The sequence below is a fragment of the Lygodium microphyllum genome, chromosome 2 (genome assembly GCF_053477565.2).
Source record: "Lygodium microphyllum isolate KBCC chromosome 2, Lygodium_microphyllum_v1.1.10, whole genome shotgun sequence".
Lineage (NCBI taxonomy): Eukaryota > Viridiplantae > Streptophyta > Polypodiopsida > Schizaeales > Lygodiaceae > Lygodium > Lygodium microphyllum.
The window spans coordinates 58,896,267-58,923,486 of record NC_141136.1 but is presented as its reverse complement, the minus strand read 5'-3'; the positions used below and the strand labels follow the sequence as shown (position 1 = coordinate 58,923,486).

Below are 27,220 nucleotides of genomic sequence, written 5' to 3'. Positions count from 1 at the left end.
ATCTTCGGTGCATCTTGTTGTCCCAAAGGTGTAAAAGATGTCTTTTTCTTCTTGCCTTTACTGTCCTTCTTTGGAGCATTTAAAAATTGGGTAAATTGAGGATCCTTTGCCAATTCAGCAAAGAGATTTACTGTTGTCCTCTTCTCATTCTTGAACTGGTCATCGAATTCCTCTCCACTTTGCTGGTCATCAGTCTCCTTATGCCATGAAGGCCGTGCATCTTGCCCAACTCAACTTGTTGTCCATGGTCTGAGCCTTGTTCAAGGTCAGGCATTGCATTTCCTTCATTGCCATGTGAATGTTCATATTGAGAGGCATCATCACTGCTCGACTCCGTCTCAATGTGTCTGAAGACATATTGCTATAATTTCTCAGCTGAGAGTAAAAATCAGCACTAGCACAAAGCTTTGGCTTACAATCAGGTACCTCGGGCCCACCAAATCAGGATTGAGTGGTGCCCCGACAATGGAACCATGAAACTAGCCTTTCCTCTCGGATAGGGTGGTAGATAACATGACTAAGCACTATTTACAACAATTAACAAATTCACAAAACTGAAATGCACACTTTGCCATATAATCTTGGACATTGGACACCCTGTTGGCCCCAAAACTAATGCCCCTTTTGGTATTTATTTAACTTAATTAAAGAAAAAGTTTATGTACAATGGGATTCTCCCAATCCCTTTCGATATTCCAACTTCCCTTGCTGTCCAAAATGACCAACAAGTCTTCAATTTGATTTGCTCCTTGATTCCGCCACTCACTTGGCCTTCATCCGCTTTGATGGAGATGGAAAATGACTCAAATGCATTGATTTGCTGGTCCCTCCACTTGAATTTGAATAAAAACAGCTTCAGCCCTATTGAATCCAAGTCTTGGAGCTTCCCATTTCTGGCACACTTCCTAAGGCTGTTGCTAAAACCTAATTTTGGCTGCAAATTAGGGTTAATAGCATGGAAATCTGAAATTTCTCAGCCTCTCGTGATCTCAATGCTGTAATCTTTAGCGCAAGGCTGTAGAAAGGCTAGTAGATAAGAGAGAATGCTAAGGAGAGAGAAAATTCAGACTTTCTTCATGAAGAACAAGAAAATCTATCATTTACTGCTGCTGCCCTATCTCAACAGCTTGTGGATACAAAGAACTGAAGAAAATCAGTCATTTACTGCTGCCCTATCTCAACAACCTGTAGATGATGTCACCTGCTATTGATTGGTCTTCTCTTGCCCCTGGCTACCTTAAAAAGTCCTCCAATGGCTGCAAATCAGACCAGCAGCATCTCCTTCCTCTCTCTTGTAGGATGAATCCACTCAAATCCAAGGGTATCTGCATCATCTTTGACCATCAGATTGGCGTTAGGTACCATTAAACGCCACTTCTCTAGTATCACCAACTGACACTTATGGCCAAATGAATGACCTAGGTCAACAACTAGCACCAAATACCACCAAGTACGTGTGCAACATCATAACTTACAATAACTTTTGCCTTTGACATCCCATGATTTCCTCAGGTCCCGACTTGTAAATTTACTCTAACCCCAGTTACACCTCACATGTGCAACATTTACTTAACGATGTGGTTAAAAATTAATCCACATGTTAAGTGAGGTTTCAAAAATACATGTCCTCATAACATACGAACTACAAGGTGGCGACCTGACTAAGCTAGCAGGGCAGGCAGAGCTGCAGGGTGGCCAGGGTGACTCTCGGATGTGATACCACTTGTTGGAGGAGAACGACAGTAGCTCATCTTGGTAAGAGTGTGCACGATGGTGAACAGCAGTAGAGAGAGTGTGTGTGTGGTCACAACTCAACACTTTATTGATTGCAAGTAAGATACCAAAGTACAAAAGTACAACGCTTAGACTTAAGGGTTGTGTAAGTGACTTAAAGTGCATTCACACACAAATGTGTGTATGTGCGGTAAGTGACCAAAATGTGTGACATAAATACACAAATGAGAACTAGGAAAGCCTCTCTTATGGAGAGTAAAAAGTGCCCCAATGTCCTATGTGTAGATCACCAACACTCCTATGTGTGCGTAGGCATGAGTAAAACATCCCTTGTACATGGCTGTGAGCTCTCGTTCACCACATCACTTTCAAAGGGAATTTGTTACTATATTTGGGTAGTGATATGTGCAAACACACTTACAACCGCTGGGTCATTTTTTCCCTCTTTAGGAGGTTTTTTTTTCCTAGCCTTGTATGTATGCCTACTTACTTTTAGGTGCATACTATGTCTCGTAAAACTTCTCTCTTGATACCTCTCAACACACTTTCAGTTGTACTCTCTCGAGCTTCTTCTTCTCCAAGTTGTGCATATGCATTTTTGCAGCCCTAAAACAATCACATAGCTTTTGGAAGTGAAAGGAATTCAAAGTTCTTATGACGTTATGTTACTGATACACTCTTTTATATATTTGTGATCTAGTTTCCTTCATAGAACAACTTGTAATGAAGATACAATTATTCAAGTCATTTTCTTAACTACAGATGAATCTGGTGCATGTGCTTCTGTGGACTCCTAAACTGAATTATCATCATCTGATTAGTCGAAATTCCCATGCTGTATAGGCTTTGCTTGGGTTGGTTTAGTTACTAGGAACTATTATTAGCTTTTCATGAACTATGGGAAATTATATTTGACAAACATTGTGGCTTGTACTTGATATCATAAGGGATGCACTTGAATTTAGAGCTCACCTCCTCTCTAGTTGGGATGTTTGTAAATGCCATCGCTTTGGCTGAATCAAACAGCCTGTATTCATGGAGATGAGAACAGTGAGACATTGAATGCACCAAAAGTCAATCATGCTTTGATCAATCACTGAGACCACGGACCTATCTAAATGCTCCTCTAGTTTAAATATTTTTCCATTGTAGATCCGTAAGCCTTCCCAGACACCATCACCTCCTTGTACAATGGAATCAAATACAGAAACCTGACCAGAAAGCATTCAGAATTTATTTTTAGATGTTAAGAAATGTAAAGTTCACATCATGTGTAAACTTCTTTCAAGATCAAATACAATAATGGCACATTCAACAATAAAAGAGATCAAAAGAATGAGAACATGTTTCTATTACCTTGGCATCTTCACGTGGAACAATCCCTTCCCCAACCCATACAAGAATTTTTTCATTTTTTGGAACAGGCAGAACTGGATTTTGAAGGCCTCCATGATCTGAGCCAACTGGGCGTAGTGCATAATGCTTCAGCATGTTATAGAAAGGTTGGCATTCTTCAAGTGTCTCATACAGGTCTAGAGGAAAAGCCTGCCATATAGATAGAATAATCATTCAAGCAAATAGATTAAGTAATCAGCATTCAATAGTGCAGTTGTAGAGGAAAGGCCTGCCATATTGATACAATAATCATTCATGCAAATAAACTAAGTGATCTGCATTCGATGTTTATCGAGACACCTTTCCCTGGTCAAATGTTTCTATGCTATTGCATGTGAGTAATGATGGGTCCTAGGAATATGCTTAAAGGCCTTATAACTTTATATCTCAGACTTTGGTCTGTAAATTTATCTTCCAACCAGTAGCTGATATAATGAGTATCATTGTTGCATCCAACGACAAGCTCCAGACTTTCCTTGTTAAATGTTTTCATACTATCACATATGGTAATAATAGGTACTTGGAACAAGTTCAAAGCTTTATAAGTTCTTAACTTAAAGTTTGGTCTGTAAATTTGTATTTCAATAAGTAACTGATGCACCATAGTTTCCAACAGATGAGAAGAACAGAAGGAAGATATTGTATAGCACAAATTAGCAAAAGGTGCCCATCCAAAGTTCACAGGTTAAGACATCACTTTACTTCTTCAAACATCAGCTCTTCTCATTAGCCCACTTTACCTTATTAGGAAGACTACAAAATGATAGAAATAAAAGAACACATTATAAAGATAATAACAGCATAATCAAAGGTATGAAGGCATGGAAATACAGGTTATGTAAAGTGCTCTATTTCTTACCCAGTGAGGAGCCTGTGTCCATTAAACTGCATTTAAAACAAGAGAACGGACTTGCTTCTAGTACAATAATTTCTCCTCAATACAAGGCCTAGCAGTTTCAAAATGTTGGGTGTAAAGGCCCTTTACACTTTCCCGTGTATATATTCCTTCACACACGTGAACTCACCCTAGCGGGTGTAAGTGTACCGTACCCTAAGTATAAATACATTCTTTCATTCTTTGTGTGTACCACACTAGCACACACCTATCTGATGGCTCACTCTCACTCTAACTCACTGTTCAATTCTGGATTATTGAACACCTTGATTAATGTGCCTACTCTCTCTCTCTCTCTCTCTCTCTCTCTCTCTCTCTCTCTCTCTCTTCCTCTTCAACTCTACAAATTGGTATCAGAGCCAATGGCTCCCGCAAGTAGGCAATCGTGATTAGTAGCCAATGTTGACAGTGCAGTCATCACCATTGGGACCAACAGGCGTAACAGTCTGTCGAGCTGTTAAGGAGTAGGCGAGTAGATAATAGACGTCAACAGGCGAACAGTGCAGCTGACAGGCGCCAGGCAGCAAGGTCAGATGCAGGCGAACGAAGCAGGCAGCTGATGGGCACCAGGCGACGGGCCACACAGAACAACGGGGCGCAACAGGCAACAGGGGCCACGGCACAACACACAACTGACGGGCGTAGCAATCAATGGGAGTCACATGGCCGGATCACGCACCATCAGACCTGACGGGTCAACGACCCGTCATTCCATGGGTCTTCTTCTTTTTTCTTTGCAAAAACCATTATTTTCCTCAAAATCCTTTTTTGCAACTCCTTTCTCAAAATCCTTTTTTGCAAATTTGAGCCTGGAAACTTGGGGCTTCTCCCAAATTTGGTGCTAGACACATGTCAATGACCCCTAATCCATAAATTGCAGACATTGAGTACACGGGTCTTAGAAATTTTGGGGATTTTCAGATGCAAGTGAAATTTTTGCTTGTTTTAGCCAATTTTTTGGAAATTGTGCACTCTTGGACCCCAAAATTTGGGACTTTTGCAGAATTTATGAAATTTCCACAACATTAGCCCGTACTTGATGCTCGGGAAGATGTATTGATGCAATTGGAGCAGATTCACTGCAGAAATTTTGGGGCTTTTCACATTGGTGATGCATTTTGAGTCAATTTGAGACTAGACAGTGAAATTTGCAGCAGACTCACTGCTGAGTGGGAGTCTTTTGAGTTTTAAATACGTCAAAAGTTGAAAAATGGCAGCTCCTCTTGGTACATGTATTGTTGAATACACACTATGCAGTGAAACAGTGGTAAATACAACATTTGGGTCATTGCATTTGGGAATTTTGGTGATGTATTACTGAAGTGGGAGCTGTCTTTAATGCAAATGTATCAGTTTTGATTCATGTATATGCTGTAATCAATACTTGAGACTGAAATTGCAGCTAAGAATCTGCTTCTTGGACACCTTGGAAGTACAAGTGTGTGTACTTGCTGTTACAATTCTACAACCTTGCTATTGGCTGAAAGCATTCAGCCCTTTATTGCAGTTGTGTATTGCTAAAGATGGCTAGCAATGCATCTATATCTGACACAAAGAATCTCTTTGAGATTCGTAAATTCGATGGCAATGGTTTTGATCTTTGGAAAGAACGTATGCATGGTATACTCTTTCTAAAGGATTGTGATTATGCTTTAGCAAAACATAAGCATGTTGCTTTGTCAGATGAGGATTGGGCTAAAATGAGTAAAGAGGCTATTACTTACATTAAAATGGCCGTCACAAATGATATCCTGGTCGATATAAAGGGGCTTGATACTACCTATGTAGTTTGGGAGAAACTCAAGGCTACTTATAAGAATACAACTCGTGTCAATCAAGTATATCTCATGATGTTAGGTATGTACTTGGCATCAAGAAGAGTTTGCTTTCTATTGGGCAACTAGACAGCAAAGGTTACTTCACTACTTTTGATGGTGGTATGTGGAAAATTCAAAAATGATCTATGCTAGTTACTAGAGGTGGTAAAAAGGAGGCTCTGTATTATCGCTATTGCAAGGCACTTCTTGGAAAGTTTGTTGCAGTTTCTGAAGTACAGTCACACATGGAGTTATGGCACAAGCGTCTTGGACACATGAGCCAAAAGGGTTTGCACACAGTTTCTTCACTGGGAAGAGCTAACGTAAAAAACTCAAAGCTTGGCTTTTGTGATGATTGTGTTCTTGGTAAACATGTAAAGAGTCCATACTCTCATGGAGCCTCTAGGAAGGCATGTATCTTGGATTTAGTCCATTTTGATGTTTGCACCATGCCAATAAAAACTGATAGTGTTTTCCATTATTTTGTGTCTTTTATTGATGACAATTCTAGGAAGCTATGGGTCTACTTGCTTAAGCAGAAAAGTGAGGCATTGGATGCTTTTAAAAGGTTTCATGCCTTGGTTAACACTCAAAAGGGCTTAAAGTTAAAATGCTTAAGAATAGATAATGGGGGAGAGTATGTATCTAAAGAATTCAATAAGTTTTATGATGTCAATGGGATTAAACGAGAGCTTACATCTGCTTACAATCCATCATCTAATGGTGTGGTTGAGCGAATGAATCGCACGATATGTGAGAAGATTCAATGCATACTGTCCACAGCTAATCTCTCGCAATCGTTTTGGGGAGAGGCACTTAAAACTGCGGTGTATATTTGCAACCGATCTCCACATCGTGCACTTGAAAGTCGCATCCCTGAAAAGGTTTGGTCTAGCAAACCTACTTCATATGACCACTTAAGGGTCTTTGGTTGCAAATGCTATCTACATGTACCTATTGATAGCAGAACCAAATCTGATATGAAATCTCATAGAGGCATCTTCATGGGTTATGGAGATGAAGGTGAAATGGGCTATAGAGTTTGGGTTCCAAGCATGAAAAAGGTGCTATGCAACAGGAATGTGGTATTTAATGAGTCAAAGCTGCTGAAAAATGTCACATCTAACGACTCTGACAAAAAGAAAGTTAAATTTCAACATGATCAGTTACTTGAGCAACCATCAATCACTAAAAATTCAGCTCCTTTTGATGCTGATTATGACAATCAATGTATCATTATTAAGCCAGATGAAAATGGGTAACAAGGGGATGCTGAACATCAGCTTGAGCACCAAAATTAACATGCTGAAAATGAATTACAGCAGACTGAAATTGTATTACAGCAACCTGAACATGTAGTTCAGCAGTCAAACAATGAGGTCATTGACATTCCCTTGGATGTGGATCCATTACCTGATAACAAAGATCATTGGGTAAGAAGGTCTACACGTTTCAGAAGGCCTATACAAAGATTTCATCCTTCTTTGGACTGCATTTTGCTCACAGATGAAGGTGAGCCTCTTACATATAAAGAGGCCTTATCATGTGAATTAAAGAAAAAGTGGGAGCTAGCTATGTAGGAAGAAATGAAGTCACTGTATCAGAATGATCCTTGGGATTTGGTTATATTGCCCAAGGATAGGAAAGACATTCCTAATAAATGGATCTATAAAATCAAATGTGTGGATGGCAAACCCAAATACAAAGCCAGACTTGTGGCTAAGGGCTATGCACAAAAGGAGGGCATTGATTTTCAGGAGGTGTTTTCTCTTGTTGTCTAAATGATCACTCTTCAAGTGTTATTTGCCATTGTAGCCTCTATGGATCTTGAACTTGATCAAATGGATGTTAGAACTGCATTTCTGCATGGTGATCTGGAAGAAGAGCTATACATGAAACAGCCCGAAGGCTTTGTTATACAAGGAAAAAAGCATTTGGTATGTAAGCTTAAGACAAGCTTGTATGGTTTGAAACAGGCTCCTAGACAATGGTAGAAAAAGTTTGATGTCTTCATGCTTTTACATGGATTTCAAAGGAGTAGTGCATATCACTGCTTATATATTAAGAAGGCTGCATCACTACCTGACCAGGATACTCCTCTTGAAGCTCACGTGACAAGGAATCTTTGCCCCATGCTTTGGCAGTAAAAGATGATCAGTAGAAAGTGATCTTTGAAGATTTCTTGGCAACCACCATGGAAGCTTCAGACAAAAGCTTGAAATAGAGAGAAAAGAAGCCTCCTTTTGAAAAGTAACTGGAGTTTAACCTCTAACTAAGCCCGGTTAACCTTCCTTTACCCTAGTTACCTTCAGTTTTGCATGAAGTTTGATGACGACCTGCCACTTAAGCCATCCTTCACCATATTTGACCTTGGATATCTCCAGATGTAGTCTCTTACTAGCTGTAGATGATCTGCAGCACTCCACTCGTCACTGTCTTATACAATTTTTGTCTGAATTTGATTTTGATAGAGGAAAATAGGACTGAAATTTTAATGAAAAAGAATGGATCAAATACCAATGCTCTGATACCACTTGTTAGAGAGAGAACTAGGGAGAGAAAAAGAGGAGAGAGAAGACTGTAGAAGAGAGAAAAAGACTGCAGGAAGAGAGAGAGAAGAAGAGTGATGAGGAGAGAGAAATACTAGATTTGGAGAGAGAAAGACAGGAAAGAGGGAGAAGCCATAGAAGCTGTGAGAAAGATGGGAGAGAAAGACTGTAATTGTATTAATGTGTCGAAAAGATATGAAAAATTACATGTCCTCTCCTTTTATACCAATGTCAATGTGACATGGCATAATATCAATATTATTTACACTAAATCCTTATTCCCAGCTTCTTACATCATCCCAAGTCTTCTTTAACTTTTAACATTTTAATTGCTTATCTTCTCACATGCGAAAGATTTGATCCTGTAAATCCCAATTCTAGCCCCTTCTAAATGCAACTTGGAACATTGAGTAATACTTATGAAAACCATTTGTCTTTGAGTTCTCATGAATTACCACACCAACCTCTAATAAGCATAATCTTTTAAGATTCATATCTACCTTCCTATACTTTTGCGTATACTTGTCATATTCTGTATGAAAAACTCTTATCTTCTTGTGATGAAGAAAATTTTTCTCTTGAAATCATTGTCGTTATTGTGATCCCGGGCCAAAAGCTTTGTTTCTTTAAAACTCAATCTTGCATACACTCTACACTTAGTATATTTAAAGTATCCTATATCAAGATACTCTTCTAGAAGTTGCCTTCTTGCTTCAATTGAGTGTGAGCCACCTATGGCATAATAGTCATATATCTTTGCTTTGGGCATATCAAAGTTTTTTTTTTTTGGGACACTAGTAAGGATTCACCATAACCACCAAAGAAACAATTGTAGAATAAGAATTCATTTTCATTTTTCTCTTCAAGTTACTAACATGTCATTTGATGGGTTCTCACACCTCGAGTATTCTAAGCCGAGTATTCTCATCTATGGGGACACAATGTATTTCTGATTGGAAGGGATATAAAACTCTCTCTCATAAGCTTATATTATTTTATATATCTTCTAAGCATAGTTTGTTCTTAAGGAAGATACCTAATTCGAGCTCCCCACCTGGCATTATAAGTTTCTCTCCTTCAATATTTGACTCATCCTTGAACTTCTCAAAATCAACACTAGCACTTGGCTCAAGTTCCACATGTTTCTAAGATTTCTTTTGTGGTTTTTTTTTTTATAGAGGTATTGGCCTTCGTGGACTCCTCTTCTTTTATATAGGGCTACTGTCTTTTCTAATGATGGAAGCCTTATTATACTTATGCTTTATGTGGATGATATGCTTATTGCTGGTAAGCATAAAAGTCAGATTAATGCATTGAAAAGACAACTGAATTCAGCCTTTTCCATTAAGGATTTGGGTGCAGCTCAAAACATATTTTGGGCATGCGTGTAACACAAGATAGAGTGCAACAGCTCTTATTTCTCTCACAAGAAAAGTGCATCAACAAAGTAATTGATTATTTTTCTATGGCTGATGCTTTTTTTTTTCCAAGAAAAGAGAACTCTATTAATAACACCTCGGAGAAACCCCCCCTAAGAAGGTAAATACAAAGTACAAGAAACTCTCTGAAGAGTAACTAAGTACATGAAAGATACAATGGTTGTGTAAACAACCAATCTAGTGAGCTAAAGTGCCAAACCATCTGAGGGATAGTGTGAAAGAAGGTGTTTGAATCCCAAATCCTCGGGAAAGCCTCCTTTTCTTCCTCATCCTCTCAAAGCTGCCCTGCAACCTCTTCCATCTCCCACGAAGAGTATGGATTATCTCTGTCCAAATCCTCAATAAAGACTCCCCAATGGGTATATCCTGAAGATCAATGACCTGGCTACATCTCGCAATCCATATGTACCAAGCTATAATGCTAGAAATCAGCTACCATCTGTAACAATGTCCCTGAGTCCACTGTGTCTATGAGTAGCCTAGGGTAGGGATCCTGCTCAAATGCTGTCCAATGATGAGAAAAGAAAAGCTCCCCTAAGTGTCCTCATAGCCGCAAGCTGGACCTCTGTTTGTGACCCAAGCTGCAGCCCCCCATGTCGCCACCATGGACTCTATTGTACCATGGAATAATATCCTAAGAGCTCTCCTCCAAATCTCTTGGGCTCTAGGACACTCCCAGAGGCAATGTCTCTATGTCTCCTCTAGCTCACCACATCGTGCACAAGCCATTGGGTCCTTGCCATATCCAAGCCAAGTGCCAACTGCTAAACTCCTATGGGCTAGAAGCCATAGAAAGAGAGATATCTTCCTGGGCCTGAAGCTGTCATGTAGCCACCTCCAAAAGTCGTACAGGAACTCATCTGAGACTCCCTCTCTATACCAATGAGGGATGGCTGCAGCCTGTGCTCTACTAATCTTGCTCATCTGTATCCTCCGTCCCAATCTAGTAGTGTAGCCAAAGAAGGGGATGTTGGATGGCCTATCAAGGAAGGGATCCCTCCACACCCACTCTCCTAGATCCCACTGAAGTCTCTATAGAGGCCTCCTCTGGTATGCCCAATATCTCCATCCATCTATAAGACAAGTGGTTGGGTCCAGGTCTATATGCCATTTTCTTTTAAAGTGTGCCACTACTCTGATTCTCTGCTTGGAACAGCCACTGAGTGCTATAAGGTCAAGGTCCTCTCGCTGGAGGCGGCCATCCTCCTCAACTGTGAAAGTGAATGTCATGTCTCTGCTAGATGCAATGACCGCTAGAAGGATATCCCCTCTAGAGAAAAGACCAATCCAAGTCTGAGAGGAAGCTATTTCAGTTTGCCAGTCTAGTGGAACCCCTTCCATCACGGCCTCTATCATAGCCCTAGCTCCCCGAAGACCATGTAATCTCTGCCTTTGGGTCTTGTGTGGTAACTCCTGAAATGCAAACCACTCCCCCCCTGATGTAGTGACCTATAAAGAGAATCTCCCCCATGATAAGTGTGTCCGTTGCCCAATGGTGTGGCCTGACTCTGATCTCAAATAATGATTAAAGAGAAGAGGTTGTCTCCTCTTCTCTTCAATAGTAGTCGAGGGGAGCTGGTGGAGCCCTGGAGATACAGATCTCCAAGCTCTAATAATGGCAGCTGCAAATCTGACCTCGAAGCTCCTCCCTTAATCTCTGGTGCTGATCTCCTAAAATATCTAGTGAATGTTGGGCTGCCATGGTCCTCCATGTATAGGTGTCAAGTCCTCTAGCCTCCCCATCAAAAGTTTCTTCCCGAGCTCCTCTCCTGAAAGGAAGCCCCTAACAATGAGCTTGACCAATAAGGCTTTGCTCTGACTATCTGGATCTATGATTCCCAATCCTCCTCTGGATCTAGGCTATATGATGACATCCCAAGCCACCTTTGCTCTGGCTGGACTCCCATCTCCTCCTGACCAAATGAAGTACTTGATGAGGCGTTTCACCTGGCCAATACACGACCTAGAGAATGCCCAACAAGAAGTGATGTACCACATGGTTGCAAGGAGAACTTGGTTGGCAACCACTACTTTTCCTGCTAACAAGAGTCTCACCGAGCTCCAATATAAAACCACTACTCTTATAGGCAGTTTCAAGGAAGGTGATTGGTCTCCACTGTGTGATCTCCAATCTATCTCCACTTCCTTTCGGGATAAAATGAATCAGCCCCCCAAAGAGTCTCTCTGGCATAGTCCCTAATGCCATAATCTCCTGAAAGGATGAGTGAAGGACTTTTTTGATAGATCCCAATAGCTCACAAAGAAGGATTTATCTAGTCCATCTTCCCCTGGACACTTGCTTGAGGGTAGTGCCCGAAGCGCCTCCTCCAACTCCTCCTCTGTAAAATGGGCCATCAGATTTCTGCTCATCCTGTCTGTAACCACCCTCTCAGTGCTCTACCAAAATGCTTCTCTATCTCTCTCATATCCAAGCCGTCTAGTGGTGGATCCTAGTAGGGATGTTTAGTATTGTGTGGCCACCTGTCTCGCCTCTAGAGGGCCCTATGCAATGGATCCATCAGCTCTCTTGAGTCTCCGAACACCCTGTCTAGAGAGTTTAGGCCCTTTGGTGGTGCGGAAAAAATCCCTATCAACCCTGTCCCCCAGACTGAGTCCAAAAAGAGGCTCTTGCATGAAATATGTACTCTGATCTAGCTTCCTTCATGGAATCAATCTCTCCCCTGGCGGTATGTATCCTCTCAACTATCCATCTGCATCCTGGCCATCTCTCCTCCTTCCTCTGTAAGGCAACCAATGATACCTTAGCAGTTCTTTCCTTCTCTAGAAGGCTCTATCTCTTCCTTGTGGACTCCTCTCTGAAGAGGGAACTAATCTCCTGTATGCTCTCATCCGAGTCACTAGCTGCCCGTCTAGCTGAGAAGGGTCTAGATCTCCAACACTGTGTGACTGTTTCTCTAAGATCATCCCCATAAAACAAGTGCTCTGGAATCCTGACATTGGAATGGGGTCCCCCTACTCTCTCAAGAAGAAGTATCTGAATCGGTGAGTGGTCTGAGAGGGTCGTGCCAGGTATGATGCCTATAAGGCCACCTCTGTCACAGGCCCAATCATCCACATAAAATCAATCAATCCTAGAGAAAGTCCTGGCTCCTATCGCCCTGTCCCTCCTGGAGAACTGAAGTGAGCTTGTGGTCCTGCCAAACTCTGCTATGAGCCATGGGTCCTTGCCTCTAATTTGGAATAAGAACTCCTCCCAAGTAGCGTGCTCTCCTCCCCTAATGATTTCTATGCATCTGCCTCTCCTATCCTCAAGAGCCTCCACCATATTAAAGTCACCCCCTACCATCCAATGATCAACCTGTGGTAAAGACTGACTGAGGGTGGTCCAAAATTGTCTCCTGTCTCATTGACCATTCGGGGCGTAAATGGCCAACAAACCAACGAGTGCCTCCTCCACTCTCACCGAGACCCACATGGCTCTCCCTGGAATCAGAATACCCCAGCCCTTTACCGACTGAGTCCACTAATCTCCAACACATATACATACTCCAGCCTGTATCTCGGTAGCACCTAGAGCTGCTGCCCAGTAAGTGTGACTCTACCTTGGCAATAGCTTCCCACAACATTGGAATATCCTGTCTGCAAAAAGATGGTGCTCCTATAACATAAGAAAATCAATCGATCCTCTCCTACTAGAGCTCTGTGCAGATCCTGTCACGAGGCTCCGGCCCTGCCTAAAGTGACGACCTCCGAAGCCTCGTACATTCTATGAGAGTATCCTCATGCAGTGTGTCTCAACCTCTTGGAATGGCGTGGCTCTACAGCCCATGCCTGCCTCTGCTACTTCCTAGTATATACCCAATCATGTGTCCTCCCCGCTATCTCTGCTGCAGGGTGTAACGGGGGGAAGTCCTCAAAGTAGGCATCTGAGTCCTCTACATCCTGCTCACTGTCCTGGCCTATCACGGCCTCCCTTGCCTGTTGTGTGTCGGGTACCTGAGATGGGCTAAGCTCGAGAAGCTCAACCTGATGGAGCAATGGTCTGGGGGACTATGGCGAATCTGAAGCCTATTGTAGCTCCTAAGAAGCTACTAGTGTCGCTACCTCCATGGACTGAATCACATCCATTTGCAGTGCTGACCCTATCGGTGGTTGTGGGACCTCTGGCTCTTGGACATCCATAGGAGCGTTTATGGGAACAGTGGGGGGCTACAGTGGCTCTGCATGGGCTGACGGCCTGAGGTCCTTGATTGCTCTCCTCCGTCTCGGCTCTAGACCCTCGTGCCTCTGCCTCTCATCAACACGATCTCTTCGCTGGCATTGTCTCCTCCTCTATCTAGCCGTGCGCCATTTCTAGCGCTCTGCATTACTCCTCTGACACGTCTCAGATCTACCACCTCCCTCATCCTTGAAGGAGGTCTGGGGTCGAAGGTGTCCTGGGGCATTCAGCTGCAAGATATCCAATCATCCTGCAAGCAAAGCATTGACCAAGGATGCCTGTATAAGAGACTCGCTGGATAAGAAAGTGTCACAACTCTATAGAAATAGAATTTGTATCCTTTTTCATTAATTTGACTATATAATGATTTATTAAATTTGTTTCCTTTGCAGTAATTAGATATAAAGAAAAGTGCATTGGAGCTGGCCACTGATGAGTGGTCACAGGTTATGGTGGACCCATGCAATGGGTTAGAGAAAAGATAGTTCACACTTCCACCTATATGGCCGATTAGGCGCCTGTGACCAAAAGTCACGCATATCAGGGTTAGACTCGCACACAGAAAGGATTGATGCCTTGAAGTGTGGGCTAGATCCGCCAGAACAAACAGTTATAATCAACAAGATGGCATGATCATGAAATGCTTGTACAATGTGCATGTGTGGGCTGAAAGCTTGAAATGCACATTTCTTTGCATAGGAAAGTCACATGAAGATTCTGATACCGTTTTTGCGATGTACACGGAAAAAGCTTTCATACGACACCCATATTGGGGGGTCCCTAAATTTTAGGAGCCTCGAATTAGCCTAAAAATGCTAGTCCTAAAAAATAGGAATGACATTTTAAAAATAGTAAATTCTGTACCCTGACTGTGCTTACTAAATTTGGTTGTTTCTATTCTTGATAGTATTGAGCCCAAAAAGGAAAACCATAGAGAAGAGACAAGTGTCAAGACACTTGTCACACAAGTTTCCAAGTGTCCCACCACTTGTCACATCTCATGACATGTGGCTGGACACTTGTCTTGTGCTACTCCACTTTCCCCTTTTGTACTAGCTCTTCCCTCTCCTATAAATAAGAGCTCGTTTTTCTTCATTCAGCATCATTTTTATTTGCTGTAAACTCATGTACAGCACCCACAGATAGCCAAAAACTGGCCCTATCCATCCCATCATCATCCCCCACTTCTCCATTATCAAATTCCTCCATATTCCCTCTTCTATCACTACTGTTTTACAGGACAGCAAGCCTGTAAATTCATTACAACACCTCCTTCTCAAGCTCTTTCTTCCATTTTAGCAACAAGAAGCAAGCCCTATCCATGTACTGCTGATCAACGATGGAGAAAGGTTGATTTCCCCTCTTTCTTCTCTCATACTGTAAAGAAATCAGTTCTTATCATTGCATAATAGATAATGCATGTGTGTTTGTACATCTTTGCATGATCTTGTGAGAGTGAGAATTACTTCTCCTCACTCTCAGGTTGATTGTAACTGAGCTCTTCCCTAAGGGACTTGGGCTGAGCAAAAATACATTTCCTTCGGGGGGGGGTGCCCATCTTCAACCCTCAATCTTGTCTCCATTACTTTTACATTTTCATGGCTGTAATTTTGTGAGTAATTTTCATTTTCAGCTTTAAGTGTTTATTCTCTTTTATATTAAATCTCGAAAACAAGCGAATATCATAATTGTTAAGCATACTACATTGTTTGGGGCATTTACAGAAAGCCCCCGTGAATGGAGGGAAGTCCTATCCCTCTGTATGACGTGACTGAATACACTACCAATCTCAGAAAGGTATAGCGTAAAATACTCATCAAGGCCAGGAAAAGAGATGGTGATGGCAGTGCCATCTCTAAGCAATGAATAGTCCCGGCCCTCAATCCATCAGTCAAAGTATGCTACTGAGGTCCTGACATCAAGTGGACTGGTAGCAAGCACTGCCTCCATCTGCTCGGGTAAGCTGAACTGGAGTCTGAAGCATCCCTTTCCAAAGGGCACCGCTCGCGTGATCTTGGCTAGGGTGCCGGTAAGAGCAGACTAGATGGAGTCCTTAAGACTGTGGATGGGCGGACAATCTCCAATCATTTTGCAAGCCAAGGATGATGCTTCTAGGGTTGTCACTCTCTCCCTAAGTGCCAACTCTATGTCCGAAGCAAAGCAGATCAGTGGGAAGGCATTGGCCGAGTGTATGCGGGGGGCTGCACTGGAACCCCTTGGGGATGGTGGAGGACTGGCTGCAATCTTAGGCGATACGCTAGCTCCATGTGTCAGTGGTGCGGGTGCTTCCTGGTCTGTTGGCGCAGGGTATAGCCGTTGGTCTGCCTGTTGGGGTTGTGCGGGGGAAGGGGAGATGGATGTTGCTTGTGCAAGGTATCTCACAAAGGCTGCAAGGGTGGATGAGGAGGCTAAGAAAGTGTCCATGGCTGCGAAGCAAGGGGTTGCTGCCAGCAAATAGCTGATGAATTGATGATGGGTCTTGTCGAATCCAGTTCCCCCTACAATGCTACACAGAAGAAGTCATTTGCTGGGCCCAGGGCAGTGTGCACCCTGGCAGGGCACACAGGACACGTGCAGTAGGAAGGGCCACAGGCACAGCAACGTCAGGGTAATTCCTACAAGCTGCACCTTGTCACTAACGTCCTGCTCTCACGTGCGTGCTCTATCTCTGATGTGGGCGCTTTGCAGACAATAAGAGATTGTAAGCGCATAGATAAGGGGTGCAACTATGGCATGCAAACAGGAAGCGTGGGGTATGATAGTCGAAACCCTAATCTGCAAGTCTAATGTTTGACGTCTGATGGGATGCTAACGCCTAACGCCTGACACCTGATGCGTGACAGGATGCTGATACCTGACTCCTGATGCTTGACCAGGACCTCGCAACTTGGTCACTTTGTTCGTCAAGTCTAGGGATTTTTCCACCTTGATGTACCTTTTCCACCTTATCTTAAGCTTAGCAAAGTAGATTACCCAAAAGATGATAAGACAGCCAATACTATGAAGGGTGTTCCTTATGCTTCACCTTGTGGTTCACTCATATATGCTATGGTTGCCACTAGACCTAACATTGCTTATGCAGTGGGAGTTGTAACTTGTAAGCAAGTTCATGTCAAATCCTAGCAAAGCACATTGGGAAGTAGTGAAATGTATCTTATAGTACCTTAAGGGCACACAAAGAAAATGTATTTGCTATGGCAAGGGTACGTTAGATCTGCAGGGGTATTGTCATGCAAACATGGCAAGTAACTTGGATACTTGCAAGTCTACTAGCAGATACATCTTTGCCTTCATTGGTGGGGCGGTTTCTTGGTGCTCTAGATTGCAAAAAATAGTAGCACTCTCTACCACTGAGACTGAGTATATTTCAGCCACTGAAGCTTCAAAAGAAGCAGTTTGGCTTGGTCATTTGGTCAAGGATTTTGGGCTGCCCACCAAAACACATGTACTTAGATGTGATAGCCAAAGCACTGTATGTCTGGCTAAGAATGCCATGTTTCATGCACGTACCAAACATATTGATGTTCGGTATCATTTTATCATACAGGTTCTGGATGATGGTCTACTCACCCTGACTAAGATCAAATCACAGAATAGCCCTACAAATGTTCTCACTAAAAGTCTTGCAAAGGCTCAACATGAGGATTGCATTAGACTTGTGGGAGTTGGTTAAAGGTTCGCTTCGAACCTTTAACTGGGAGGTTGTTGGGCGTAAAGGCCCTTTACACTCTCCTGTGTATATATTACTTCACACACATGAACTCACCCTAGTGGGTGTAAGTGTACCGTACCCTAAGTATAAATACAAGCTTTTATTATTTGTGTGTACCACGCTGGTACACACCTATCTGACAACTCACTCTCACTCTATCTCACTATTCAATACTGTTCATTTCTGGATTATTGAACACCTCGATTAATGTGCCTGCTCTCTGCTCTCTACTCTCTCTCTCTCTCTCTCTCTCTCTCTCTCTCTCTCTCTCTCTCTCTCTCTCTCTCTCTCTACTTCCGCTTCAACTCTACACATAATACCTTGCCCATCTAGATAACTATGTAACATCATATGCATAAATAGAAGCATACAAACCTCATATCCATCAAGTTTGACGTGGGGCTTCTTTGAGCATCAATGATGGAGTTTATTGCACCTGTTTCCTGTGAGGTCACCCTTTACTTTCAGACTTCAAGCTTTCCATGTTGATCACCTCCTAAGAGCTTTGATGTACAACGTCACACACTCATGAAGGAAGGAGTTGAGATTTTTATTCTACACTAGAAGGAAACTTTTGTGGAGTATGGGGAATACAAGAGTATCTTCCGATTAAAGGAAGTGCTCAACGAAAAGGTAAATTACAGTCCCAAGAGGCTGAAAGGGGAACAAGAAAAGAGTACACCAAGGTCCCAAAGCTCATGGAAGATCTTTCTGCTGGAGACTCAAGAGCTGCCTTCTTGGCAGTTCCAAATGGCCATGAGCATGTGAATGACTTTAATCCAGACTTGACTAGTAACCATCAAACCATATATGACTAACCTCAATAACATCTGCACATGTGGATTTCTAATGGCACGCAACATGCTATCTATGATCTTCCATAAGGTATATATGATTATATAGGCCCTTAAAAGAATATTCCATAGAAGGCATCCATACTACATATCCCTTCCATTATGCATCATAATGCTATACATTGATTATTTCCTTCATCTTAAAGCTGAGGTCCTGATTGAGTCAATCAAGTGACTATAACATATGCTTTGAAATCAACTAGCTAAGAAGCTGAGCTTTAACTGCCCTTTGGGATATGGCCTTCTTACATTCCCATAAACAGTTATGAAGAATCTTGTGATGGGTATTGCTTTTGGATTTTCAAACCACCAGGATCAGCATCAAAAGTTCATCTCACTCAATAAAAACAAGCCTCAATGCAAAACAATCAATGAAAATATCTGCTCATCTAGAGTCTATTCCAAAGTCTTTGGAGTGTGTGCATATGACTCGCTTGGGCCTTAAGGAAAGGCATTAACTCCCATCAGAGATGAGCGCGAGCGGAAGGACGGAAAGAAAGCGAACAGAGAAACACATAGGGACTTAGGAAATAACAGGATTTGTTTGCCAGTAACAAGATATGGGAAAAGATAACTCTATATTATAAAAGTAAATTGAGTACAAGGCAAGGGATGGCTTGTGAGTTCACTCCTGAATTCTCTCTTGATCTCACTCTCGATTTCACTCTTGATGTCACTCTGTCTTTACAAGACAATGGAACGTCTTTATATAGGCTCTTGGGCTGAGAATTTTCCCGTGCAGGGGTTTTCCCGCTTTTACAAGTAGTGGGATAGAAGTTTTGCCCGCTTTAAAGAGATAAGAAGGCATCTTGTTGTGCATAATGAGTTGGATAAAATCTTTTACATGATAAAAGATACAGGGAATATTGTACAGTAGCTTTTTGCAAGTGGTTATGATAACTTTTTGGATAGGAGATCAGCAATAGTGTTTTGTGCTCTTGGAAGATATTTGAAAGTCACATCAAGGGCATCAAAAAAGAGTGACCACCTTAACAATCTTTTATTCCCTATCTCATTGGGTGCTTTTTTAGTGAGGTATCCCGGCACATGTTTTAGATCAGTGCGGATGGTAAAGGAAACAAATTCAATAAAGATTCTGAATGTCTTGATTGCTTTGATCATTGCTAGAATCTCTCTTTGGTAGGATGGGTAGTTTCTTTGAGTTGTGGAGAAGATTCCTGAGGCGTATCTGCATGGGTGTAACTCTTTTGATTCTTCTTCACAGAGACAAGCACCCCAACCTGTATCAGAGGCATCTGTGTATAGAAACAATGGAAAACCTGTAGGCAATCTGAGAGGGGGAAGATTTTTTATTATCTTCTTAATACTTTGTACTGCAATTGTTTGTATCGGTTTCCATTTGAATTTATCCTTTCTGAGTAGAGGGTAGAGTTCTTGGGAATAATGGGCTACATTTGGAGTAGAGGAGTTGATCCAATTTAAACAGCCTAGGAATTGTTGAAGCTGTTTGATTGTGGTGAAAGTATCTGGCATGTCTGTGATTTTAGTCAATACATGCTCCTACAGTTTTATGCGGCCTTGGTTGATTTCTATACCAAGAAACTCTATAGATGTTTGAAACATCACTGACTTAGTAGGTGAAAGTACTATCCCTACTTCTTCCACTGCTTTTGCAAATTGGGTGAGATGCTGGATGTGTTCCTACACAGTTTCAGAAAATACAAGAATGTCATCAATATAGGTTAGGCAAAAAGGATATTTGCCAAAAATGGAATCGGTCCATTCTTGAAACTTGGTAGGGGCTATCTTTATTCCAAAGGATAGCACTGTCCATTGATGAGGAACACAAAATGCTCTTTTATACCTATTGCTATGTATCCTAAATGGGTATAATCCCTCTGTTTAGGCGTGGCCTAAATGCCTCCTGTATGGCTGCAGTATTAGACACCAGACATATAAATCTACATGATATGATAGTAGGAGCAACAGTTTCACCTCTATCTAATGGACCTATTTTCTTTGGAAATTATGTGATAGCCGTAGATGATCCCTACCTGCCTGAACTTCTAATGTTACATATTAGAACCCTAGGTTTGGAAATGAAAACCTCATCTGCTCATCTAGCTATCCAGTACCGTATGGTATTTAGATGCATATCTCTTGCAATTCCAAGAGTTGTTGAAGGAGTAAATTCATCCCAAGACAAAGGCCAAACTATCATCATGAAATTTGATGATACTACTCAAAGGTTTCTTCCAGACAGTGTAAACTGGTCTGAAATAGAGTTGCCTCATGAATGGCAATTGGATATTTCTTCTATCCAAAAAAATGAGTTACTCCCACCAAAACTGATAAAGGTACAAAATATCAAAGGGAAAACACTATTACTTCCACAAAAACAATTACAAAATGGCTCCTTGTCTCTACAAGAACTACCTTCTCAAAAGCCAGTGGTACAACAACCTCAACTAAGGATATCACCATCCCAAAAGGCAAATACTCTCAAGTTTCATACTCAGTCATGTAATCATGTTCAGATCATACAAGGAGTATGCCAACATTGTCGAAAGTTTATAGAAAGAGCTAGATCAACTTCTTGAGTTATAAACAACATCCAAGAGTTCGAATATGAAGGGAACCAATATAAAGCAGCTCCATATCTTCGTCCATAGGATAATTCATCATGGACAGCAGAATTACAATCTGAAAATTGGACTCATCTTGCCCTCACAGGATTAATAGAAAAGATAGAAAATCTACATCAAATGACAGACAGACTTCTTCAGTTATGTCAACAATTACACAAAGCCTCTATTGCAAAGCCTACTGCAACACCTGTCACTAAGACTACTACATCATTATTTCCAACATATCAAACAATCATAGACTGATCTACTTTCTCCAACAAGAGATTACAAAAAGGCTGGACATCTCACTTTGCTTCACCCTCCACAGATACACTCAATGTTCATCATATTATTTCTGAAAAAGGAAAAGATAAGGAATTTATTTCCACAGGAGAAGGAACTTCCAATACATCTATTCCAATAGATATGGATATGTACTGTTATGAAACACTTCCAGATACTGAAAGTAATCCAGAATATGAACTAGAAAATATTCTCTTAAAAGAAGTACAGCAAATTTATTGCCCTCTGCTAAAGGATCTGGATGAAGACTTCCCGGAACTCAGTCCTTCCTCCTATCAGCAACCTTTACAGTCTCGAAAGACTGTGACAGACCTGACAGATTATCTAGAGCTTACGTTTCCAGATTGGTCTGACAGCGATTACAGCAGAGCTTTCGAAGACATTGATGACAAGGATCTTGAAAAGATTCATAAACAAAGAGAAGCAAATCAGGTACTAGACCAAATGCCTTTATGTATTGATCATTCTGAAAAGGATAATAATGAACTTACCCGAAGCATACACAAAAGACTTGATTCAAGGATTATGGGAGAATACATAGAGCAAAATCCTCCGAATCAACCATCCTTAGAACTGCCAGCATGGTATTACCATGACCAAGCACACTTCCAGGAAAGAGCCACATTCACTGCATCATCTTCTGATGAAGACGGAGATAGTGTGATTGAGGAAACATTTGTCCCTATAAATCCACATCGGCAGTCATCTCCAACTTCACCAACTTCAGTGCTACGAGCTCAATTGAATGCTCATTCTTCTTCTGTAAGTAATTCTACAGCTATTACAAACCTTGTAAATACTACTTCTGCATCAACCTCCAAAACAAAGCCTTCTTATAACCACTTCTATAAAAAGATAGGCGTACCAGAAAAGGTTGGATCTTTTCCAATATGGTCTATTGATGGCAAAACATCCGAAAAAATTAAGCTTCTTATTTACATAATGTATGCATATGTAGGACAAAAAATGATAGAAAAGCCACAAACAGATAGAATAGATATTCTCAATGCAATGACACATGGTTTTGTCGGTGGACTCAAACAATGGTGGATATCCATTCACCCCCAGGTTAAATTAGCTATAGTACAACATCAAGACCCAATTCAAATCTTCTTTGAGTTATTACTAGGAGAACTAGTATAGATGATGTATTAGAAGCTAGAGAAGCATTTTTCAAATCCAAACTACGTGATCCCAGATTATACAAAGAATATCTTGTATATATGAGAGACCTTATGTATGAAGGTCTTGGAGCTCATGACAATTCCATGAAAAAACATCTAGTATGCTCTTTTCCAGAACCAATTCCTTTTTACTGTAAACAAAGGATGAAAAATAAAAATAGAGATTTTACTGACAGTGTTGGACAGATCATCCAAACTATTGAACAAACTATCAAAGAGGTTTATCACCAACAAAAGATGACACAGCTAAACCAAAAGTTTCCACAATCTATATGCAAAAAAGTCTCTAAATTTGATGCAGATTTTGGATGTGACAAAGATCACTGTGATATTTCCACACACAGCTATTACAAAAGGAAGAACAACAAGCATCATCATCATCATCGCCAGCGACATCGTGGATTTCAACCAGAGTATAAACAGGAAGCTTCATATAGCCACAGGTTTCGCAGGCATTCCAGAAGACCCAAAGAAACCAGGAAAGCTAAGTATCACCAAAAACTTTATTTTGGCAAAGAAAAATATGATAAAAAATCACAAAATAAAGATTTGAAATGTTTTATTTGCGGAAGTGCTTCACACTTAGCAATAAATGCCCAAAGAAAAAGGATAATGCGGATGCAGCCAAGGTCAATATGATGCGGTACCATTATGATTATGACAGCTGTTACTCTTATGACAGTTATTCAGATGAAGAATATTCTTATGACAGTAGCTATGAAGAAAATGAAGAAACAGAATTCTATGAAGAAGAAGAAGCAAACTCTTCTGACACATCTTCTAAAGAATCTTCTGAAACAAATTCAGCAGACTATTTCTCAGATGCATTACAAGCCACTCCATTTGATATATCTGAAGATTCAAACGATGAAGTAAACCCAGACAATTTTCAAGCCATTAATGCTCACAAGGCTCATTTTGCTTCCAAGGGAAAATTCATGGGAAATACTTTTGCCTCCTCTTCAAAAATGAAAGGAAAGAAACTTGAAGACAGCTTATCAAGCCCAAAAGACTCTGACGATACAGGCACCTCCTCGTCAAAACACAAGAAATAAAAGAATAAGATACGACAAGAGTTCTTCTCAAATCCATATGACCTGCCAAAATAGAGAACTCTCAGCCCAAAAACAAAAGGTCAGGCAAATCTTTTCATTCCACACAAACTGGAAACTCTACACCATCCCAGGACAGCATCGCAACTACTAAATTCAATTTCTCCAGGTATGCAACAAGCAGGACAGGATATGACTAATGCCTTTTTACAAATGCAATATGAATTACACTCACTCTGTAAAATCCACAAAAGAATCTTGCTAAGCCAAAAGGAGATAGCCCAAGGAACTACTGCAATCTTATAAGAATTGCAATCTTCAACCCCAGGAGACAATATACACCCAATCAACCAAGTAAAGTCATCTCACACCAAAATCCACAAACTCAATGCTTTGGATACAAGTGGACCCATTCCTATAGTATGTGTACAAGTCAAAAATATGCCACAATTTTCTCTTTATGTGGATGCATTATTGGACACAGGATCTTCATTAACAATAGCCCCTTATGAACTTTTTCCCAAAAATTGTATAAAGGTTACTACACCCATCATAGTGGAATTATCAAACAACAAAAAAATCACACTTATTCATGTAACACAGGCTTATCTACAACTTGGAACAATCAAAATCCCAATAGCAATACAGCTTATGAATCTACAACTTGGAACAATCAAAGTCCCAATAGCAATACAGCTTATGAAACAAATGAGGTATGACTTATTGATTGGTACAGACATCTTACAACATTTGGTACCCTATACCTTTTGGGCCAGAAAGTTCACAATAACCTACAAGGGTAAACAAGCCGACATGACACTACTCACAAAAATTGGAAGAACTGTTTACTCTGTTGCTGAAGTAAATCCTAAGGATAAAGAAAACTCAAGATCTCAGTGGCTCAAAACATAATTGAGGAAACAGGAACAAGCTACAACACAGATACAAGAACACATAAAATCCTTTATGCATGATGACCCTATGATCTATCAGGAGAAAAGACAAAGGTTTGCAATATCTTTACCTATTCAGTCAAATGCAATCCCTACTAAAGCAATTCATTCAAGTATGAAAGATGAAGATTTACAATTGTGCAAAGAAGAAATCCAGTCTCTGTTGACAAAGGGCTTAATAGAAAAAACAAATTCACCATGGGCATGTCAAGCCTTTTACGTCAATAAGCATTCAAAACAAAAAAGGGGAAAAAAGAGATTAGTGATCAACTATAAACCATTGAATAAATATCTAATAGGACATGGCCATCCTATTCCCTTAAAGGATCTTCTTTTGAAAAGATTGAAAAAAGCCAACATCTTCAGCAGATTTGATCTGAAATCAAGTTTTTGGCAATAGCCTATAAAGAAATAAGACAAGTATAAAACAGCATTTTGTATTCCTCAAGGCCACTATCAATGGACAGTGCTATCCTTTGGAATAAAGATAGCCCCTACCAAGTTTCAAGAATGGACCGATTCCATTTTTGGCAAATATCCTTTTTACCTAACCTATATTGATGGCATTCTTGTATTTTTCAGAAACTGTGCAGGAACACATCCAGCATCTCACCCAATTTGCAAAAGCAGTGGAAGAAGCAGGGATAGTGCTTTCACCTACTAAGTCAGTGATGTTTCAAACATCTATAGAGTTTCTTGATATAAAAATCAACCAAGGACGCATAAAACTGCAGGAGCATATATTGACTAAAATCACAGACATGCCAGATACTTTCACCACAATCAAACAGCTTCAACAATTCCTAGGCTGTTTAAATTGGATCAACTCCTCTACTCCAAATGTAGCCCATTATTCCCAAGAACTCTGCCCTCTACTCAGAAAGGATAAATTCAAATGGAAACCGATACACACGATTGCAGTACAAAGTATTAAGAAGATAATAAAAAATCTTCCCCCTCTCAGATTGCCTACAGGTCTTCCATTATTTCTATACACAGATGCCTCTGATACAGGTTGGGATGCTTGTCTCTGTGAAAAAGAATTAAAAGAGTTACACCCATGCAGATACGCCTCAGGAATCTTCTCCACAACTCAAAGAAACTACCCATCCTACCAAAGAGAGATTCTAGCAATGATCAAAACAATCAAGACGTTCAGAATCTTTATTGAATTTGTTCCCTTTACCATCCGCACTGATCTAAAACATGTGCCGGGATACCAAAATATTTTCCATTATATTCCGGCCCTTGATGAAACCGTATTGATGTGGATGAACCAAATGCGGAAATACTTTCTGCAATCTGTTGGCAATGATTTTAGAGAAGATTTTATATAAAGAACCCATAACAAAAATGGGTCTCCATTGTTTCAAAGAGGTTGGAGAGGGAACCTTAGACAATAACCGAATGACTGCAATCTTCCAGTCTGAAGGCATCATACCAAAATTCCACACTTGTTAACACAGGCGAGTCAATGGGACCTTAAGCTGTTCAACATGGGCTGAAAACAGCTCATTAGGAAGCCCATCCCAACCAGGGCTTTTCCTTCAAGGCAAATGGGACAGCACCTCTTTCACTTCATCCTCTAAAATATCATCCTCCATCAAATCAACCCATTCTGGCATAACATAGTTACTAACCAAATCACAAATGTATCAGCGAGTAGAGTAAACAGCATCAGAAAGAATCTCATGTGGGCCAACAATGATTTATAATAGTCAACACATATCTGAATGATGGATGCAGGATCTGTCACCATAACACCTTGCTCATCCATCAAACGCACAATATTTTTCCCGAGTCTATTTTTGGTGTAATCAAGCAAAGAATTGATGAGATTGACAGTTATTGTCATGTAAAGCTTCCGCTCTCGCCAGCAATTTGTATTTAGCATATTCCTCTTCTTGTAGAGATTGAACTCTACCTTTCAACCATTCAATGAATATGAGCAAGTCATCAATGGTATCCCCGACCGACTAACACAAAGACAACAAATGGGCCAACAAAGATTGCGCATGCTGCAATTCAGCGCATAAAGAGAAAGCATGCTGAATACCATATTGTCGGGATAACAATTGTGCATTATCCCTAAAAACAACCCATGCTTCCATCCCTTCAAATTGGACCCTGGAGCGAAATGAAGCAATTAATTGTTGAATACATTCCAAAAACTAATTTTGTAGTCGAAAGGATTGATTGAAACGAAGAGGCAAACAGGCCAGGAGAGCCTTAAAGGCATGAACAGGTCATTGTGTCAATTCCAAGACCAAAGGATAGTGATCTAGCAAGACATGTTGTCGCTCCACCCACATATCAATGACCGCAGGAAGAAAAGAATCACTCTAACAAATGTAGATCCTATCCAATCTGGCCCAAGTGTTTGGATGCTGAAGAGACCGATAAGTATACGCTCACTGAGAAGGATGCATCTAAAACCACATGTCCTATTTCAAAGACACAGCTGCCAGAGCATCCCAAGCCCGTCACTTAGGACCATCCATGACCGAGTGATGTGAAGTCGCCTGATCCACAAATTTACATGCATTAAAATCACCCATAACAAAG

The 27,220-nt window shown here is 40.9% G+C and overlaps 1 protein-coding gene across 6 annotated transcripts in view; it reads right to left on the bottom strand.

Annotated features, from left to right (window-relative positions):
* The window catches only part of LOC148039779 (branched-chain-amino-acid aminotransferase-like protein 2), a 175,170-nt gene that overhangs the window by 89,536 nt on the left and 58,414 nt on the right, over positions 1 to 27,220 (bottom strand). For all 6 annotated transcript variants that reach the window (XR_015693304.1, XR_015693303.1, XM_087694030.1 and 3 more), the window contains exons 8-10: positions 3,091 to 3,279; positions 2,845 to 2,945; positions 2,707 to 2,761 (exon numbers count right to left, since the gene is read on the bottom strand). Coding sequence is in view for 4 of the 6 variants with exons in the window: in XM_087694030.1 (XP_087550156.1) it covers positions 2,707 to 2,761; positions 2,845 to 2,945; positions 3,091 to 3,279 (345 nt within the window). In the remaining 2 variants the exon portion in view is untranslated. The remainder of the gene's footprint in view (positions 1 to 2,706; positions 2,762 to 2,844; positions 2,946 to 3,090; positions 3,280 to 27,220) is intronic.